At 33.5% G+C, this 21,194-nt stretch overlaps 2 protein-coding genes and 1 long non-coding RNA gene across 3 annotated transcripts; all 3 read left to right on the top strand.

The window, feature by feature from the left end:
* The first annotated feature begins 4,572 nt into the window (after positions 1-4,572).
* Positions 4,573-7,388, top strand: LOC112729255 (uncharacterized). The gene is made up of 3 exons (XR_003166439.3): positions 4,573-4,768; positions 6,275-6,351; positions 7,308-7,388. It is a non-coding gene; the product is annotated as an uncharacterized lncRNA (long non-coding RNA).
* A 972-nt stretch (positions 7,389-8,360) lies between these two features.
* LOC140176727 (uncharacterized) lies at positions 8,361-9,413 on the top strand. Its single transcript, XM_072208270.1, has one exon. The coding sequence runs from the start codon at positions 8,361-8,363 to the stop codon at positions 9,411-9,413; it is 1,053 nt and encodes a 350-aa protein (XP_072064371.1).
* Positions 9,414-9,539: 126 nt separating this feature from the next.
* On the top strand, positions 9,540-11,620 carry LOC140176728 (uncharacterized). The gene is made up of 5 exons (XM_072208271.1): positions 9,540-10,032; positions 10,242-10,524; positions 10,634-10,945; positions 11,027-11,132; positions 11,228-11,620. Exons 1-5 carry the CDS (start codon positions 9,540-9,542, stop codon positions 11,618-11,620), a joined length of 1,587 nt encoding a protein of 528 aa, XP_072064372.1.
* The last annotated feature ends 9,574 nt before the right edge of the window (positions 11,621-21,194 follow it).

Raw genomic sequence — 21,194 nt, forward strand, 5'->3', positions numbered from 1 at the left:
GTGAGTTAAATTTATAATTATAGTTCAAAGTTCAAATCCTCCCCTTCCCTCTCTTCCAGTCCAATACAACTTCTAAAATATATTATTTCCTGCAGGGACATCGAACCGAAATTGAAATTGAAATTCAAATGAGAATGAAATAAAAGTTGAAGAGAGAGAGAGAGAGAGAGAGAGAGAGAGAGGTTAGGAGTACGGACAGGAAGTAATCGTAGAAGCCAAAAGTGAGGACAAAAGCATGGCAAGCCCTAGCAGCGGTGGCAGCTTCAATCGACCCCAGGAGAGACAACAGTGCACGGCGGAACAGCCTCCTTCTTTCTTGCGTCGTGTCTTCACCCTCTCTCTCTCCATCTCGTCTGCGAATTGTCTCTCTCTCCTCCAAGCTCCCTGCTCCGCGATGGTGATGGCAACAGCTGCAGTGGAGTTGCGGCGGTGACCCCCTCTCACTCTCTGTTCTCTCGATAGCGCCCTCTCATCTCTGTCTCCCTCATCTCCTCCCTCTGATTCTCACTTCCTCTCAGATTTAGGGGTGTGTGTGTGTGTGTGTGTGTGAGTGAAAGGAGGCGTGGTGGCAGCGGTGAGTGATGGTGAGTGAGTATGAGTGTGGGTGTGTTAAGGTTAGGGTTTTGAACAATTCGAAGTTGAATTGCGAAGGCAAGGGGGCAAAACCTTTCTCTAATCTAATATTTTGATGGCCAAAGGGGGAAAGGGGAAAAACAATTCTGTAGTGTGTGTTTTTGGGGGGAAAGGGGAAGAAAAATTTACTCAGGCGTAGTTTGGTAAAGCTTTTATTTTTCAAAAGTAGTTTGTAAAAGTTAATTTTTAAAATATGACTTTTTAAAAATTGTAGCATTTATATTTGATAAATTAAATTAAAAATAGCTTTCAATAAACACAAGCAACATCAATTACATTTGGCAAAATAACTTTTAAAATTTAAAAATACTATAATAGACATAAATGTAAGCATTAAATTTTCCTTTTTCCCTGATTCCGTCCCCCCCCCCCTTTTCTTTCTTATTTTTCATGTGTATGTGCGGCAGTGAGGAGAAGAGATGTGAGGGTTATGGTTTGAGTGAAATTAGGGTTTCTAATTATCAATTAGAATTGGAAATTAGAGATTTTATAAAAGATTTTGGATATAATAGATATTTAGGTAAAATTAAAGGGTAGAATAATAATTTTAAAATTAAATATATTCTATCAAAAATATTTTAGGAACACTATTTATTAACACTAGTGGCTCAACAGGTACTTCAGTCGCATTTCTATTGTTTTTAAAAGATTAATTTTTATATTTTTATTTTTAAAATTATAAATTTTATAAAATAATTTAAAAATTAAGAATAAAAAATATTTAAAAATAAATATAAAAATTTTATAAGTTATTTAAATTTTAAAATGTATAAAATTTATAAATTTAAATTAAATGAGATATTAAAAAAATATATATTATTATTATTATTATTTGTAATAAAATCAGGATAAACATTTATAAAGTAATTATTTATAAATATTATATAAGTTTATTCATTTATTATTTCAACAGTATTTAATTTGAAGCAAAGATAAAATATTATATTCAAATCATTTTATATCTTCATATATAATTCTAAATTTTATATTCAATTTATTAAATTATCTGTAATTTTATTACTTTTTAAAATTATTAATTTATACTTTTATTATATTTCTTCGTTGTATCACACTATTATTTCTCTTACTATTATTTTCTATACACATGCCTGTCATTGTCTCACCACAATTGTTATATTGCCTTGTTCTCCTTTCTTATTTTCTTTTTCTCCTCCTACCTTCTCTTTAATTATCACCAAGTACCATATCACAATTTTATATATTGTCTGTCACTTTGATCTATAACCATTGGTTCTGATAACTTTTATCAGTTGTCAAAGTGTTATTAAAAGAATTTATTTTTGTGTCTTTTGAATATCTAGATGTATAAAAATAATAATTTTTTCTTGATGTGCGTGTTAAGTAATTTTATTGATCAATTAAAAAAATTTAAGACATAAAGTATTAAAAGTTTTTTTTTCAAATTATCAAAATTTAATGTTAGTAACCTTAAAAAATAATATCAAAATATATTATTTTTAACTAATATAATAAAAATAGTATATTATTGTAAGTTTTTAACTAATAATTATAAATTTAAATTATAATTTAATATAATATCTTAGAATAGAAGATTGTCACTGCTTTCCATATTTGACTGCTATTATATAAGTTTTACGTTTATTTTATTGTGCATATTAATTAAACTATATTTTATTATTTTATGTTATATGTTTTGAAATAATGCGATCGTACTATAAGGATGATATTAGTTTTCATAACTAATGTGAATCTTCTTACTATTTTGTTTGTTATTTAAATACTATCCATAAAAAGTAATTACTTAAAGTAAAACACTATATAAAAGGAAATAAAAAATTTTTTAAATTTATCATTCTCGTTTATTTCTTAATTATCACTTGATATTACTCAAATTTAATAGGTTGATGCTGGTGATTCTTTTTTATTAGTTAAAAAATTTCAACTCTCTCTCTCTTAATTTTATTAAATAGTTTTTATAGGTCAGAATATTTTTAACTTCCTCTATAATAAGTATTTTTTAAATTATCTAACGCATAAAATGTCACATCTTTTCATTTTATCTTGAAAGTTTCATATTTTTTTATATATCAAAACATTACGGTCTATTATATTATTATATATTATCTTTGTACCACAAAACAAAAAGTAAAATTTTATATCTTTTTTTTACTTATTTTATTTTATTTTGATTATCTATATTAGCATGTATATTATCCATTTATTTTCTATTATTTATGCAATATTCTTATAGAGATGAAATGTAAGTAAGTAATCAAAAATTATTTTTTTAAAATTAAACTTATTTATTCATAAGTACGTTATGTTACCAAGAAAAAATAGATTATTATCCTCAAGCTTATGTGAAATATAAACATAATAATAAAGTTGTAATTTGAATATGTAAAGAACCTAAAATAAAAATAATTTTATACATGAATAAAGAAGTAATATAATTTGTTATTTTAAATTTGAAAAAATAACAAAGTAAGTATTGATTGAAAAATCTCAAAATAATTATAGTAAAATAATCAAATGTTATAATGTCTTAATTTACCACCTACATAAAACTTATCAATAATTATTTTTTTAAAATAAACATAAATATATCTACACGGTTCCACCTTATAAATATTGTGGTTTGGTTGTATTTAAAAAAAATACAAAAATAGTTTACAAAGAAAAAAATGCTAGTAGAAGCAAACTCTCTGTTGAAATATTAGATTTAGTTACTCATTTAAAAAGTTTAAATTACACTTTCACAGTTTTTAACTGTTATTCATGCAGGAAAAAAATATATTAGAAAAAAGGCTTTGATTATTATTACAACTTGATCCTTGATATTGGATTTTTTACTACAACTCCTTTTCTCCTTCTTGCTACATTTTTATTTTCAAACATTAGTGTCATAATCCTATCACAAAAATTAACTGCACATAATATTTTTAAAATATAATAACAGTATAATTAATATATTTATATAGAAAAATTACAAAATAAATTATTAATGATATATATCAATTTAATTTATCAATATATAATGAATTCTCTATTTATGCTTGTTAAAAGTTGAGACTGAAAATTAGAATATAGTATCATAGAGTACGTAGTGAGTACTAAACTATATAAACTAAGACTAATTTTTTTCCCTTGTCTTTATCTCTTCTAAATCTCATAAATGATAAAACAATTTATTTTCAGTCAAAATTTAATTAAGCATACTTTTTTCTCTTTAGAAACTCGCTTCATTCTTTATTATCTATATAAACCATATAATTACAAAAAATGTATACTCCGTCTTCTCTCAATCTTCCTTGACCGTGACCTAATCTAGCATAAATAAACATCTTTCATACTACCTGACATCACTCACAAATTATTAAAGAAATATAATCATTTTTCTTATAGTTATCGTTAAAAATAGAGGTTTTATTAATAATTTGTAATTGAGTTAGTAGTTTCTCTTCTTGCAATTTTTCAGAGACAAAAAAAAATAAAAGTATTTCAATACATAATTGATTTAATAAATGGGAGAAAGATACATAGAGATAAAAAATAATTAATAAAAGTAGATGAAGACCTGAAAGAAGAGAATGGAATAACACTACAAGAGGCGTGGGACTTAGCAGCCCCAAATGGCCGGCTGTTGTCCCCAACCGCCCCAAATTGGCTGATTTGTGGCGAATCCTGCTGCGAAATTTGGAGCCGCTCCAAATTAATTGAACTGAGGCGGTAATCGGCCCTCACCGCAGCAAATAACTATGGGGGGAAAGGGGTTTTTCCTCACTAATAAAATACCCAGACCAAATTAATTTTGCGCCATAACCTTCAAGTATTTGGCGCGAGAACCCTTCCTCAGAGCCAAGGTATAGCAATCACTGGTCTCCTTCCCCGCTGTCCTTACCCTTCCCTCTGTCAGATCCAACTGAGTCCACTTCATCGTTCTGTGTAGGTCAACAGGCTCCTCCCTCAGCCGTGTAGCTCCCGTGCACGAAGGTGAAGTAGAAGGGGTCGTCCGAGTTTTCTCCTTCTGCCGCGCATGTGTGTGACATCGTCGGCATCATCCCAATCCATCCGTCCGTGTGTCATCCTTGGCAGCCTTCTCCCCTTTGGCGGTGCTTCGCGTTTCCGATTGCAATAGACTCCCCTCTCAGTGGTATGTTCCTCTCCCTCATCCCAATTTAAGTTTCAGGGCTGTTGAGAAAACTATTCTTGCATCAATTTAATCTTTATGCTTTCTAAATTTTGGTCTGAACAACGTATTTTGATTAATTTTGGCCAAATTTTTCTTCAATTTAACACTCAGATTGAATTTTCTCCCAATATCTGAACCCCTGAGTCTTGATGTGTTTTTAGGAGTTAGTTGATTTCCTATTTAAATGCTGAAATAACCTACTTGCTTTGCATAGAACCTGTGATTGCTTTCTTTTTTATCAAGACCCATGCACTTTCATATTTTCTTTTATTTTACTTTTTTCATTTTTCATTCCCCGAAAATCTGATATTGTAATCTCTGCACATTGTTGTGGAAGATGATTACTCTTAGCTTGGGACTTAATTACATAGATTTGCAAATGTCAAATATTTCGATTTAATTATGATATAATATTTGTTTATTTCGATTATCTGCGATGGTGGCTGGAGATATATGAATGATTGGTTGGTGTTCTGTTCACGTTATCAATCGGCGATAATTTTGGAATAACATGGGGATCGGGTCAAGTTCTTTTTTATTCAAAATTTTTATATGAGTTTTAATTTGAGCTAATTACAATAGAACGTTATCTTTTAAAATCAAAGTAGAACAACTGACATAGTATTAATGAAATTATATTTTATAGTGTTGATTAATAAGACTCTGAATAGTCTTCATCATTAGAAGTTGGAGATGTTTGTGTTTTTGAGCTCATCAATAAAAAAGATCTGTTTGATGTTCATATTTGTAGAGCCCAATGCTAAGGTGATGTATTATAACTTCAGGAACTAAGAGGTCATAATTCTTAAATAAGGTTAATTTCGCGAAGATGTATCACCTTTTTTTTTCTTTTCTGTTGAATCAAACTTTTATATTTGGTTTGGAGCAGTTATATATATGTATGAACTAAGTATTTTAATTTTATTTCTTGTTTTGTCACTTCATGATTAAATTATTATCTTCTCAAAGTGAAAGACAAGGTTGCGTTTCGTATAAGGATAAGAAAAAGTGAGGCAGAATTTTTCATGGATTTGATTCAAAATTGTAAAATTTGAACAAATTGGATAGGTTAAGAATTTTTTTAACATAATTTTTGAGTCTTTTCCACATTTAAGAACCTTATTGATATATTAAAGATAAAACCATTTTTAACTACCACTAGCACTTAATCCTCTATAACTTCCGTTGCTGTCATCTTCTTTCGCTTTTTCAATTAATTTGTTTTCTTACCAGAGACTGTAACTGTGTCTATGAACAAGAAGAACATCCATGGCTTCCTCTAGTTTCCATAGAAACAAGCATTCTCCTTCCTCTGTGATCTGTTTTGAATGTTTATTTTCCATGGTTTTAATCTCAAGATCTCTCATCAGCTTATCAATATCTTGGTTACCATTGTTCAATGTTTTTTCTAATTCTCGAAGTTAAATTCTGACTTTCTCTGAACTTAATTTGTTTGCACTGAATCAGGTTCTCTGACGAGTGGGTATATCAAAGCTCTTGAATAATTTACTTGGGGTGTATTCCTGTACCTGCAACTGTGACAGGTATTATCAATGGAGTAGAACCAATAAGTCTTGCACAAAGTCTTTTCGGGAATTTATTAAGTATTCATTTTTAATCTAAAGACTTATAAATTAATGGCAAACCACTCCACATATCTATTTGTTCTATTATTCAAGATGTTCTACTAACATGATTCAGTAAAATTAATTTTGCATTATTATTATAAATGTAATCTTAGTGATTGAACTTGGTAGGGATGAATATGGTATTTCGTTACTTAAGACTGAAATAATAACATTGAAAGGTTCAATTGACACTAAGGAAGATGCCCTGTCTTCATTATTTTGATAAGCATGGAGTTATATGAGACGTTATATTCTTAGTGATTGACTCATTAGTGATATTTTTAGTGATTGACTCATTAGTGAGGTTGTAATTCAAATTGGTCCACTTTAATCCTTTTCTTCTTGATTTGGTACCAATTTACTATTTTGTTTTGTGTTAGTGATCTTACTCGTACCTGACCTCCCTGTGGTAGCTTTTCTTCTTCCCAGGTTTGCCTAATTAAATTGATTTTAGTAATTCCACTTAGTTATTGGACGAAATAGGTTTATTTTATTGCCATGGTGTCATTTGTCATTTCATTCTTGGTGGTATATTTAGGAGGTTTGTTTATGAATCTTTATTTACCTTCATCCTGTTTAATATGGCTATGCAGCCCACATCTATTCATAACATATATTTTCAATTTTAGTTACATATAAAACCGCATCAGTTGAAAATGTTTATTCCTTTCACCAAAGCTGGTTAATTATGAGACTTTAAAAACATTTGCAGTGTTTAGGATTTGAACATTTGTGTACGCTTGATATTTTTATATTCCCCTCTTTTGATGAGCATGGAGTTATATGAGATGTTATTATTTGGTACGTGTATTTCATGATGAAAACTTAAGTCTTTATTTATCTTTCCACCATGTAAATGATTTTGGATGCAGATTTTGAAGGCAAGACAGATCTCAACATTCGTGCTTTAGAGGTTGTGGAAGAACTTAGAACTAAAAGAGCAGACAAGCAGGTTAGTTATTAGTTATCACCCTTGAATGCTAAGATCCATATGTCGTTGTCAGTGGTGTAAACTCTGGATCATTGTTTGACCTTTTTCCTCTTTATGGTTTTTCCGTTGTCATTATACTATTAATATAGTTGTCTGATCACTATTTTAGAGGAGCATACTAACAATTCTTTTGACTTTCTAACAATTTCCAAACAGTCCATGCTCCTGTTAGTGGCTTTTAACAAAGACAAGGCAGCTTTACCTCAACCTCTGCTAATTAGAATTTAGGTGAAAATAAATACAACCTCACAAGATGCACAAAATAATGAGTCAATCCTATGTATTTCATACTCAAAATAAGTCTTCATTTCTTTTATTATATATGTTGTGTTCTTATATGATATAATTAATGGAGCAGTTTGATACTTTCATTTTGGGTGTTTTCAAGCATAAAACTATCCTCCATGTCATCACTTTTACCATTTCGATTTACCCCTTCCCATTTCTATATTAGTGACTTCGCCAACTCATACATTATATTTTAATACTATACTAATTTCTCATTTTTTTATTTCTCAGATTAATATAATATTCCTCTTTTTCTTTTTTAAGGAAGGAATTTATTTTCCATTTCAAATATTTGGCGTCGGACCCAGAGTTTCTTTCTTCCAGTAATTTTTTTTGAAAGTGAAGCATTTTTCAATGAGTAAGCAAATTTCTCCTACATTTCTGGTGCCTGTGTATTATCCTGTATGCTAGTAAATGTGTGTTTTATTATTTGGTTTAACAGTCAATCGCCCAATCTATATTAAGTGTTAATTACTTACTTTTTTCTCGTGGTCTGACTTTATTTTACGATTTGTCGTCGTTCCAATTTTTCATTAAACTAGATATCGATAAGAGTTGGATTTCAAAGTCACGAGTTGGTGTAGAATATAGGGACGGTTTGACCAGATTCCTAGATTTTGCATTTGCCAATGCATCATCTGATGGGATGATACGTTGTCCATGTCCGAAGTGTGGCTTCCTCCTCTTACAAAATAGAGAGGATGCGTTTGATCACTTGGTGATCAACCCTTTCCCGTCTACTTACACATTTTGGATCCATCACGGTGAGAGACGCAGGGTCGAGAGCTCTTGTGACGGACAAGAAGATCAATCTGAACAACATTTCAATGCCTCGATGCTTGATATGGTCCATAATGCATTTAACTTCTCAGGACTTCCCGGTCCCGAAGAAGACTCAGAGAATGAACCTGACGGCGGCGCTATGGATGAGTTGCCTTACTTATACAATGAACCTAGTCGAGAGACCCGCAACTTTCACGACCTACTCGAAGACGGGGAGCAGGAGTTATACTCAGGATGTTCAAAGTTCTATAAGTTGTCTTTCTTGGTGAGGCTCAATCATATTAAGTCCATGTGCGGAGTGAGCGATAAGGCCTTCGGAATGATATTGGAGTTGCTCACGGACGCCTTTGAGCATGCCTGGATTCCATCCACTGTGCACGATGCCAAAAAAGTCATAAGAAAACTCGGCCTCGCGTACAAAAAGATAGATGCATGTCCAAATGACTGCATGCTATACCAGGGCAACGACCAAGAGCTGACCAAATGCAAGCAGTGTGGGACATCGAGATGGAAGCATAAGACTAAAAAGAACTCTAGGGTGAGGATCAAGATGGTTGTCAAGAAGAATGGCAAACCACAAGCGGCGAAGATTCTTCATTACTTCCCCCTTATTCCACGATTGCAGAGGTTATATATGTCTAGTAAGACAGCCGTTGACATGATGTGGCATAAGAGAGGTCCTAACTCTAATGGTATGTATAGGCATCCAAGGGACGCCGAGGCATGGAAGTCATTTGACATACGATATCCCGACTTCTCTCGTGATCCGCGTAGTGTTCGCCTGGCATTAGCTAGCGATGGCTTTAACCCTTTTGGGAACATGAGCTCGAAGTACTCAATTTGGCCAGTGGTTCTTATCCCATATAACATGCCACCCTGGATTTGCATGAAACCCACTTGTTTATCCTCTCTATGATTATTGCTGGTCCTAAAATGCCTGGAAATGACATAGATGTGTACTTAGAGCCGTTGATCAATGAGTTGAAGCAATTATGGAGGGGTGTTAAAACTTATGATGCAGTCGAGAAAAAAAACCTTCAAGATGCATGCTGCGTTGATGTGGATAATCAGTAATTTTCCAGGCTTGGGGAACTTATCTGGGTGGAACACGTACGGTGGGAGAGCCTGTCCTGCGTGCAATTCGGATACTGAAACTAACTGCCTTACACACAGCCAGAAATGGTGTTTCATGGGTCATCGTCACTTTCTGAATCATGACCACAAATACAGAAAAGGCCGGTACTCCTTTGATGGAAAGATAGAGGATAGAGGTCCACCTATTAGAGTCTCTGGTAGAGACATTATCCGGCAGTTAGAGGGTGTGCATGTCCAATTTGGCAAGGTGCAATCTATTACGGGGAAAAGGACACGCAGACAGCAAACTCCCATGCAAGATGAAACTCCTTGGAAGAAGAGGAGTATATTCTTTGAGCTGCCATATTGGAAGAACAATGAATTGTGTCACAACCTTGATGTCATGCACATAGAGAAGAATGTGTACGACAACATAGTATTCACCATAATGAACGAGAAAGGTAAGTCTAAAGACCACATTAAAGCTCGAAGAGACCTCTAGTCGATGGGAATCAAGCATGATTTGTGGCCACGGGAAGATGGAAAGTACCCATCCGCCATCTTTACTATGACCAATCCACAGAAGGAGCTCTTTCTAAGGACTATCAAGAATGTAGTCTTTCCAGATGGATATGCTAGCAACATTTCCCGCTGTGTGGATTTACGATAGCGCAAGTTGTCGGGGCTGAAAAGCCACGACTGTCACATTCTAATGGAATATCTACTTCCAATCGTGTTAAGGAATGCATTGTCTCTCCAAGTGTCTTCTGTCCTGGCGGATTTGTCATCCTTTTTTTGTCGATTATGCAGCAAATCCATAGACCCTCAACAACTTCCTCTCCTTCAGAATCACGTGGTTCATACTCTGTGTCGCATGGAGACAATTTTCCCTCCTTCTTTCTTCACAGTGATAGTTCACTTGACAGTGCATTTGGTCGAGGAGGTGCGTCTCGGTGGCCCAGTGCATTATCGGTGGATGTACCCAATTGAACGGTAATTATCAAACAAAATTATCAATTTTGCCCTTAATTAGTGCTTATGACACGTGTTATATTCCCAAAGGTACCTATGTCGTCTCAAGCAGTACGTGCATAACAGATCACAACCAGAGGGCTCAATTGCAGAGGGATACTTATTCGAGGAGATTCTTGTATTCTGTTCAAGGTACTTAGATAATGTCGAGAGTAGGATTAATCGACCATTCTGTGTTGACGATCGACCGCGTGAAGTCATGCCTGATGAGAGTGCAACCATGTTCCCAGAGGTTGGAAAGGCGGTCGGGGCTGCTTCTTTTTACACCCTCACACCAGTTGAAAAATTACAAGCTCACCGTTACGTATTGGTCAATTGCCTGGCCGTGGAAAAATATCTTAAGTAAGTGCATTTGAAAGTATCTACTTCGTATGATTTTCTATAGTTGGAGAACCTGACATGACATTTTTGTGACGTTTCTAGTGAGTTTAGGGTGATCACAAAGAGAAAGTTACGAAGTAGGACAAGGTCACAGTCTCACATAGACAGTGTTGTGCACAGAGAATTTTCCGATTGGTTCAAGCATAAGGTGAATCGTGGTATCATTTATACACATACATATTAATAATGGTGTCATATTATTCGTATCTCAAGATAATGAATATTCAATTTGTTCACTGCCAGGTTACATTGGGAAGCAGCATGCACTCGAACGAATTGCAGTGGCTTGCATGTGGGCCCAATGTTCAAGTTAGCCGCTATACATCTTACAACGTAAATGGATTTATGTTCAGAACCCTCTCGAGAGAGGAAGGGTTGAAAACCCAAAATAGTGGGGTGTATATTACTTCTGACACTAGGAGTTACACAAGCAAGCACGATAGTAATGTTGCTGTTGGTAGCGTCTCGTATTACGAAAAACTAGTGGACATCATTAAGTTAAATTATAGTGGTCAATTCACAGTCGTCTTGTTTAGATGTATCTGGGCAAACACCACATCTGGCAGAGGTATAAAACATGACTCTTTGGGACACACAGTGGTTAACTTCTCTCATCCAATTCATACCGGTGATTGAGAAGATGATGAACCGTACATTCTTACATCCGAAGCTCGCCTAGTATACTATGTCGAGGATGACGCTGATAAAGAATGGAGTGTCATAACCCAAGGGACACGTTTGAAATGGGTGAAGATATAGGACAGTGTAATTTCAAATTTTCTCCCCAACCGATCCTGACTGGGTTGGCTGAGTTTGACATCGAAGGTTTGTCATTGAGACGGGACGACGATTTGGAGGAACCAACCACTGATGCCATCAATAATTGCGATGAGGCTGCCTATACATAGATGTCTTCAGATACTAATTCTGGACATGTGCACTATTTTATAGTGTATATCACTGTTGAGGGTTATAAAATTGCATAAATATTAATTAGCAACTAGTATATAATAGATTCTTAGAACTTGGATACACCTGATATATATTCCTATTTATTTACAATTAATTTACCTGGAGAATGTGATTTTTTAAACATATGTATTGCTTAATTTATTTAATCAAGTAAGATGTTACTAGATTGTAATTGACACTATATATTGACTGACATGATCTTTTTTTTCCAGGGAAATTGGAAGAGACGGATCTCTTTCTTTGTGCCTCTAGCATCTTGTTTTGCAAGGCGATGATTGAGGTCTCCCTATTCTCTTCACTGGAGCACTCAAGGTCATTCACAAGAGACCTATGGTTCAACACATTGCCCGTTCAGTCATGGCTGGACACATTCTCAGCACACAGGCACTTATGTGATGCTATTACTATTGCACGTGGGGATATTAGGACGGTAAGTTGTCATGTGTCTACTCGTATAAAGGCTACTTGGCTTTATTTTAACCTGCCATAGCGAATCCAGATGTTTTATTGTCTTTAATTAAAAGGCACTTTCGAAAGGGGCTAACATATTTGAAAAAATGGACATTGCAGGGATTGCTTCAATACGCAACAAAGTACCGCAAGAAATTTGGTTTCGGGTTCGTCACTAGCACAAACATATACCTTTCGCAACAAATACTGGAGGAGGTGCAGGTACCGTTTGTCTTTCTTGTGATTTTTTTAGCTATAAGGTTGGATACAATTGTTCAGTGCAATGGTGATATGGCCGGTTTCTTATTTAGATAGATAACTAAGGGAATTACTACTACTCCTATGATTTAAGAGTCTCTTCTGAACATTAAATCATCATCACTACGTAATCTACCTAGATTTTGTAGGCCTAGATATTAAATAAAGCTACAAATTAAGGTACTATTCGAAGCGAGATTTGAGACTTGAGTTGGACAACAACAAAATTGAACCACCTTTAAGGAAATAATCAAATGTGAGAAGGAAAAAGATCCATTTGTAACGGGTTGGATTCTAGCTCTTGTTGACTGTATGTACTTGCTGGCAGCATCGTAATTTGCTCTTTCCTTTTTTTTCTGTTTTATTGAATGAAGATCCATTTGTAATGGCCAAATTTGTGAAGCATGTTCTTAAGCTGGTCTATATTTCTGACCTATATTTCTGATATATACCACGATGTCTATTCAAATTTGTCAAGCATGTCCATTACTGATATATATTTCTGTTTGGTTTGGCTGATTTTGGCTTATTCTTAATTTGAGACGTGAAGCATTAAATGTTGCTGAAGTATATAGCAATTGCCTCTGGTTAGTATTTTTGATGACTTTTAGCTACCAACTACTGCACCTTATTAGCTGCAACCTCATTAAACTTGTGCAGGCACGATATCAGAATAGTCTGCAAGTTGAACTTGAAACGGCATCTCGGGAGGAATTCACTCTTATAGAAAGAGGTCTTACGAAACTATGGGAACGTAAGCCAAACCAGTAGTTTATAATATGGCGCTATTTTGTGCTTTGTTTTTTGTAAAATTTGTGACTTCTAATCACTTGTTTGCTTATGGTGTATCCGTCAGGTTTGTCTCGGGAAAAGACTCAAGAAGTTTTGGACGAGACTGGCGAGGTAGTTCAAGATTCAATGCTCGAAGAAGACGTTGCGCCAGATAGTTCTGATGAGGTTGTCTCTAAAGGACACCAACCTTCCATCATAACTTTTGACCTTAATAAAACTCCAGAGGAGAATGATATCTGTTGACTCAACTCTTTATTATTAGTCTGCCTTATCTCACGAAATATTAGGACTCAATTGAACAAAGTGACTATTTGTGATTTTTCCTTTGCTTGTTGAATTTGATGAAGTAGTAATGAATTTGGAAGAGATTAATCTCAAATTACTATATATCTAACATTAGATTTATTTAAGTTTTGCGTGCATAAGTTTATTTTTTATTTTATTTTTTATCTTATTTTATTTTTTATCTAATTTTATTTTTTTTCACTTTGAAATTTATTAGTGATCAAATTCTAGACCTTTTAGATATAGAATTTTGATATCATGTCATAAAATTATTCTTTCCAAAATTTTAAACTTGTAGAAAAAGACAGCAAAATAATTATATCATTAACATTATATTTTTTAATTTTGATAAACGTTTTGATTGAATCAATATAAACAACAGTATGTCTGCCTCCTTCATCTCACTGAATAAACAAAAATGAAATAATAATAATAATATATGAAGTAGAGGAAATTAAAATATTAAAAGAGCACAGAGTTTGACAAATAATGTATGTGAGGAGGAATAAAGCCCGTGATTCCCGACGAAAGGATTTCATATTATCTTTTTTTTCTTTTGTTTTTTTTTTTGAGAGATGTAATTTATGTCTCCATCAGAGACAGCACAGCATTATCACACTTCACAGTCTACTTCACCATTATTTCTCACTGTTGTCAATTCATACATTTCTTACGGCCATTTCCACTTTTCCATATGTTAATTTTATATTTTTTTAAAGGTAAGATAGTGATTTGCAGTTTATTTTAGAGTAAATTTTCTATCCTCATGAATGTATATGTGAAGAATTTTTAAGGGAAATGATTGAGTTATGCATGTAGCTTTATTAAGACAAGTGTATCCTGTAGCTAGGAAACAAGAGATTGAGTTCTACAATTCCATTCTTTTTTTTCTTTCGAGTTTGGTTCAAGTTATATTTCATACTAATTTCACTTATATTAATAATTAATAACTTTAAATAGAATAATATTTAAATTGGTACCTAACAATATTTATATGTATAAATTAGTCTCGAATAAAATCTTTTTAGACAAATTACTCTCTTTTTAAAATGTTAGATAAATTAATTTTGAATAAAATAAAAAACCAAAATAGTCTCAAATACTTCTTAAAAATTAATATATACTTAGCAAAATAGTATGGGAGGTAAGTATTTATGTTTTTTGTAATTTTTTTATTAATAACCTATAATACTTTTAAAAACATTACCAAAAAAAAAATTCAACACAAATGTACGAAAACGTTTTTTTATTCAACTATTTTTATATTTTATATAAAAATATTATTTATATAATTAAATCAGTTAATAAAATTAACATAAATATTTGTTTAGAAATATATACATAACAAACTAATATATTCGTTAAGTATTTATTTTTTATTGTAATTTTTCTTTCAATACCTACTAATACTTTTAAAAAAATTACAAAAAATCAAAAAACACAAACTTAAATTTTAAATTAGATAAGCCACCGCCCCTTAAATCCTTATTTTTTTTCCTAATACCAATAATCCTTATTGTAGCTTGCTTCGTCCAGGTTCATCTCCTCCACGTCCGTCTCTGCGGTTTGCCAGCGTCCTAGAGCCCTTTCTCTCACTGTCCGATCCCCGGTGGTTTCTCTCTCACCGTCACTCCAGTCATCCCGCTGCAGGTAAGCACGATTAATCCTAGTTCTTCCCTTCAATATTCACAGCATCCAACTTAGGCAATGCTATTAACGATAATATGTTTAGTTTGCATTTAGTATGTAAGGGTCCCTAGTAATTCATTAGATGAATGGAACCCCCTTAGCAATCTTATCAAATCTTTGATTAAATTGATTGTCCATAGAAATTGATGTTTGATTATCCAAATTTAAAGTAGGCCTACAAATGTTCCAAGCTCCAACATCTTGGTTCAACTCATTGATTGGAACTTTTATGAAACTCTATTCTATTATAACTAAGTATGATATTTTTTCAATTTGTTAAACATGCTACTCATAAGTCCCAAGCTTAAAATTAACTTCCAATAGTACAGAATATTATTATGGTTCTAGGCATTATAGAGAAACTGTGAGTACGTCAATATTTTTTTTATGCCTAACATATTTGATTTCCTTGTTAATGCAGTTGAGAAAGATGATAATTTATATTATGATGTACATATTAATTGTTATTACTACGCTATTTCCGGCTTACTAATTTTTTTATCTAAGCTATATTCGGGTTAATAAAAATGATACATGAATAATTATATTTAACATAAATAATTGAATGATTATATTTAACATGAAATAATTATATTTAACATGAATAATTATATTTAACATAAATTAATAATTTGATTTTAGGAATTATAGAGAAATTGTGAATACATCAATATTTTTTTTATGCCCCACATATTTGATTTCTTTGTTAACATGGTCTCTCAACTCATGTACTCATGTACTCATATACTCATGTAACTTGGGTATGTCGGTATCCTTTTTGCATGTTAATTTATATTATTATGTACATATTAATTGTTATTACTTCGTTTTAATCCGAATGCAGTTGGGAAAGATGCCCCGGGCAGGTTGTTTCACGAAGAAAGCCCGTGTAAACACAGCATGTCATCAGCCTTAAGTGGGAGGTCATGTGGCTTCAACTTTGCAGAGAGCGGACTGCCCAATTCCGCCATCCAGTGGCAGTAGTGCCCCCACATCCTCGTCTTTACGTCCCTTTCGTCCACCCCGAACCGAACCACTGCCTGCTCCACAGGCTTCCATGAATGATGTTCAAAACTCGGAGCCAGACGCCGAAGAGGTAGACCCAGAGACAGATGAGGTAGATTCTTTTGACCAACATGTTGATAACCTTTTTGCTGCATCGGATGCTCAGAAGCGCAAGGGACGCAAGACCACAGATTTTTGGGATGTTAAAATAATTGGTATAAGAGAACTTATTTAATTCTACTTTTCATTGCCCTATTTTTCTATGATGTATTCGCAGCTTGACTCCAATGGTAGCTAACTAAGAATTAATATATTTTATAGAATCCGATGGCACAATCAAATAGGTCAAACTGAGTGTAAAGGAAGCTATGAAGCCACCTAACGGAAGAAAGGTCGTACTCAGGTTTAACAGTGCACTGCAACCAGTTGGGGATGAAGCAGGTCTACTGAGCGGCGTTATGGGACTGCTAGGATCTAACTACACCAAATTTTCAATCTGTGAGAGGGACTGGAGAAAGGTTCGCACCAGGGACAAGGTCTATAATGAAATAGTAAAGGTAAAATGTTATTTTTATTTCTTCGTACCATTCCAAACTCATACTTTGAACACTACTCACAGCTTAATTTTAATGTTGCAGGAAATGTTCCATTTGAAGAAGATAGTAGAGGAATTATAAAGCGTATAATATTCAAAATGCTAGGAAGGGCTTGGAAGGAAATGAGGAACAGATTATACCATCACTTCTATGACCCAGAACTTTCACTTGAAGAAAATATTGAAAACCGCCCAGATTGAATTACTGAGGACCATTGGAAATGGTTTCTCGATTATCGCCATAGCGACGAGACATAGGTCATATAGTTTTGTTTCATAACAGAAAAAGTCCATTTATGTCACATTGAGTTAGTCAGAACTAGTGTCCAGTAACTCTTAATTTGTTGGCATGACAGGCGATTTGTAAAAAAAAATGCTGAGAATCGATCAAAGAAGCTTTACACCCACATCGGCGGATCGAAAAGCTTGGCTAGGCGCGGAGAAGAAGAGGTAATCCAATTTTGGGAATGTTTTTGAATTATCTGTTCTTATACTTAATGCTTTGTCATGGTTATTGGTACAGTCGGAACGACAAGGGAGGAGAGTTGATAGAGGAGAGTTGTATCTCTTAACGCACAAAAGATCTAATGGGACCTATATCCATGATGCAGCTCGCGCTATTGGAGTAAGTAATGTGTTGAGAATCGGAAAGTAGTGTCTCCTATGTTTTAGTTTTTAAAATTTTATTGGAAGTTTGTGCGGTTAGCGACTTGCTAATAAATGCTTATAATTGCTCATCTATGTGTGTAGGAAAGAATTGAGGCTATTGAGCAACGTGATGAATCCTCTAGACTGTTGTCTCATAATGATTCGCTTGCTCAAGCTCTCGGAAAGGAGCACCCGGGTAGGATGCGTGGCATGGGGTTGGGGCCGACTTCTAGTCAAGTCTTCGGTATGAATTTCCATCAGCCGATCAATGATTTTGAAAGGGAGGACACCCAAAGGATGCTACTTGAACTACAAGCAGAGTTGGCATCATTGAAATTGAAAAGGAAGGCAGTGGAGGATGAAGTAGCAACCGAGAAGACCAAAAGACAGGCAGCGGAGGATGAAGTAGCAGCTGGGAAGGTCAAGATGCAGGCAATGGAAAGTGCTTTGATATGTCTACTTCAAGGGCAAGGTAGGAAGCTGCCATCAGACGTCGCTGCATGGATGAGTGCATTGGAGGGTCAGAATAGAAAGTAGATCTTAGGATTATGGAACCTTTTCTTCTTTCATTTATAGACTTTTATGTTCTTGATTATGCAACTCTTAGTAAGGAGTACAGTTTGTTGATATTTGAATAATTATATTAATTAAATTAATGGTTTTGCTGTTGTCATTTACCTTGCAATTTATTTTTCGGGATATAAAATAATTTAACTTACTAATATTAAGAAGGATTAAAAAAAATGAAAAAATGTACATTAAAATAAAAAACAGAGTGGTTTGCCAGTGTACAATACAGTATTTTTGCGGCCATTCAACCGGAAAATAGTGGCAGTTACGAACTAGCCGTTAGAAAATTGAAAATTCAGGTTAGGAGATAGCCAGTTACATTTCAAAAAACATTGACCATTAAACAGCAACGTTTTCAAAAAGCCAGTAATTAAATTTGAACAAAACCGTGGCCATTAAACAGCGGCGGTTTCAAACCGCCGAACATTTCGTGTGGATCACTGTTGTCCAGATTGCGGCGGTTTAAAACCACCACTAAACATTGCGACGCAAATTACCGGGTTTTGTGGCGGTTGTGCCAGTGGTTCCTGAGAACCGCCGCAAAATCATATAACCACCCCCTAATAGGTAACACTTAACAAACTGCTGGAATCCAGTTTCGTGGCAGCTTAAAACCGCCGCAAATCACTCCAATAACCGCCGCTATTTCCCGCTTCTTTTGTAGTGTAAGGAAGAGGATGATGTGGATGAAAAGTACAAAGTTATTCTAATAACGTGATTATAAGGTAAGAGAAATTGGTGGATGTTTTTTTAAACTGAATAATTAACTTTAAGTAGAAAGTTAATTAGAAAGGGTAATATTGGAAAGAAATTTTGGACACTAAATCCATGTATTGCCATTATATATTGTTATAGATATTACTGAGTTAAAATAATTATTTTTATTTTAAATTATAATGAACAGATTAATTATACTTTATAAAGTACCGTTTAAATCTGAAATATCAATTATCTAATTTAAATCATTTAACTTTATTATTTTTCCATTACCAAAACTTGATTTTGAATTATATAAAATAATCAATTTCAATTATACCAAATATCCAATTATACTAAAGATAATATAAGAAAAACTTAATTAATTTAAATTTCAATTATCATCAAAATTTCTTATGACTCCTAATTACTTTTAAAATTCAATATGTATATCATAAAGCTTTATTTAATTACTTTTAGTAAAATAATTTTTTTAGAATAAAATTTTTAACAAATATATTAAATTTAATTTTCCAAAAACTCAGATTGTTACAGCAAAATGAAATAAGGACTGAATAAAGACTAACGTTTTTGCTCATAAATTAGTAGCAACATGAAATAAGTGAGGAAAGTCTATCAGTTGTTAAGCAGTCGCTAATTTCTCACTAAATAAGCTTTTGATTAGTGACTCAATTACGACCACTTACTTATAACATTTTCTCGGTTAGTTTTGGATTTGTTATAACTCTGCGACGGATTTCCAACGAGATTAGCGAGTAATTTGCTACAAAATAGGTAGGATATAGCTTTTTCTTTGCGACGAAATTGCAGTTGCCAAGTCGCTCGCTAAACTAAACTTGTGACAACTTAGCGACAAATATATTTTGCCCGCTAATCAGCGACTTGAAATCAGCCAACGAAGTATGTCAGTTGTTAAACGGTCGCAAATTTCTCGTTACTTAGGTCCTAGGTGCTCAATATTCGTATTTCTACTTTAGCAACTAATTAGCAAGGAACACTTTCCTAACTGAATGATTTATACATTGCGATGAGTTAGCGACGGCTATTTTCTGTTGCTATCCTAATTTTGAATTTGACAATATTATGCGACAAATTAGCGAGAAACTAGTTGCTCGCTAAAAATAAAAATTTTGGTGACAAATTAGCTAGGAAATTGTCCATCGCAAAATGTATTTCAAGTCTTTGTGACGAATTAGCTAGTAAGTAGTAACATTGTTCCTCACTAATTAGACTTTTTGCACAAAGTTTATTTAGCGACGAACTAGTGTGTGAATTGTTTCTCGCTAATTGTATATCAAACAATTGCGACAGAATAGTGACAATAATATCCCTCGCTACTTTACTTTTATTCGATTGAACCCCTAAGTTACTGATTTGCTAGAACATTGTCACTCGGTAATTAATTTGTGACAAATTAGCGAGAAAATTTTCCTTGCTCTTTTTTTAGCTACAAAAGTCAATTTGCGAGAAACAAACTTACTCGTGAATCTCTCACTAATCAATTGCTTTTCTCAAGTTCGGATATTTTGTGACTGCTCATTAATTTTGTCGTTAGTGTGCCACTAATTTCTCGCAAGTTAGTGATGGATTAGTGACAAGAAATATTTCTCGCAAAAATTCGTCGCTAATTTGTCAAATTCTTGTAGTGTCGGAACTCCATCAAAGCTTGCTACAATTGATTTGGAATGTTGGAACATTTTGGAGATTCAAGCATTGTTGGAAGTTCAAGGATGAGTATAAGCATAAGCCACCATGACAAGGAGCTTCCTAAATGTCCAACTTAAGGACTTTAAATGAAAGTGCTAGGTGGGAGACACCCCACCATGGTAAAACCTTCCAACTTTCCTTCTTTATTTCATTCTTGTAAATATGTCTCTTAAGTGTTAGATTGATATGATAGATTCTAGTTTGATTGGAATATTTGAATGGAATAGTTGAATAAATTTTTGGATGTTAGAAAGTTAGCCAATTTTTGGATTTTGAATTGTTTTAGAATGTGCATGGTTACATAGTTGAATTGCATAGATTTTGGGCTTTGATTTTGGATCATCGATTTTGATTTTAATTTGACTTTGATTTTGATTTTTAATTGCATAGTTGAATCTAGTTGAGAAGTTGTGTTTGCTTTTTAAGTTCTGTTATGTTTAAAAAAAAAAACCATGTGTATGCATACTCAATGGTGTGTATGTATAACCCCAAAATTCGACCATCTCGTTTGTGTAGCCACTT

The sequence above is a fragment of the Arachis hypogaea genome, chromosome 12 (assembly GCF_003086295.3).
Source record: "Arachis hypogaea cultivar Tifrunner chromosome 12, arahy.Tifrunner.gnm2.J5K5, whole genome shotgun sequence".
NCBI classification, from domain to species: domain Eukaryota; kingdom Viridiplantae; phylum Streptophyta; class Magnoliopsida; order Fabales; family Fabaceae; genus Arachis; species Arachis hypogaea.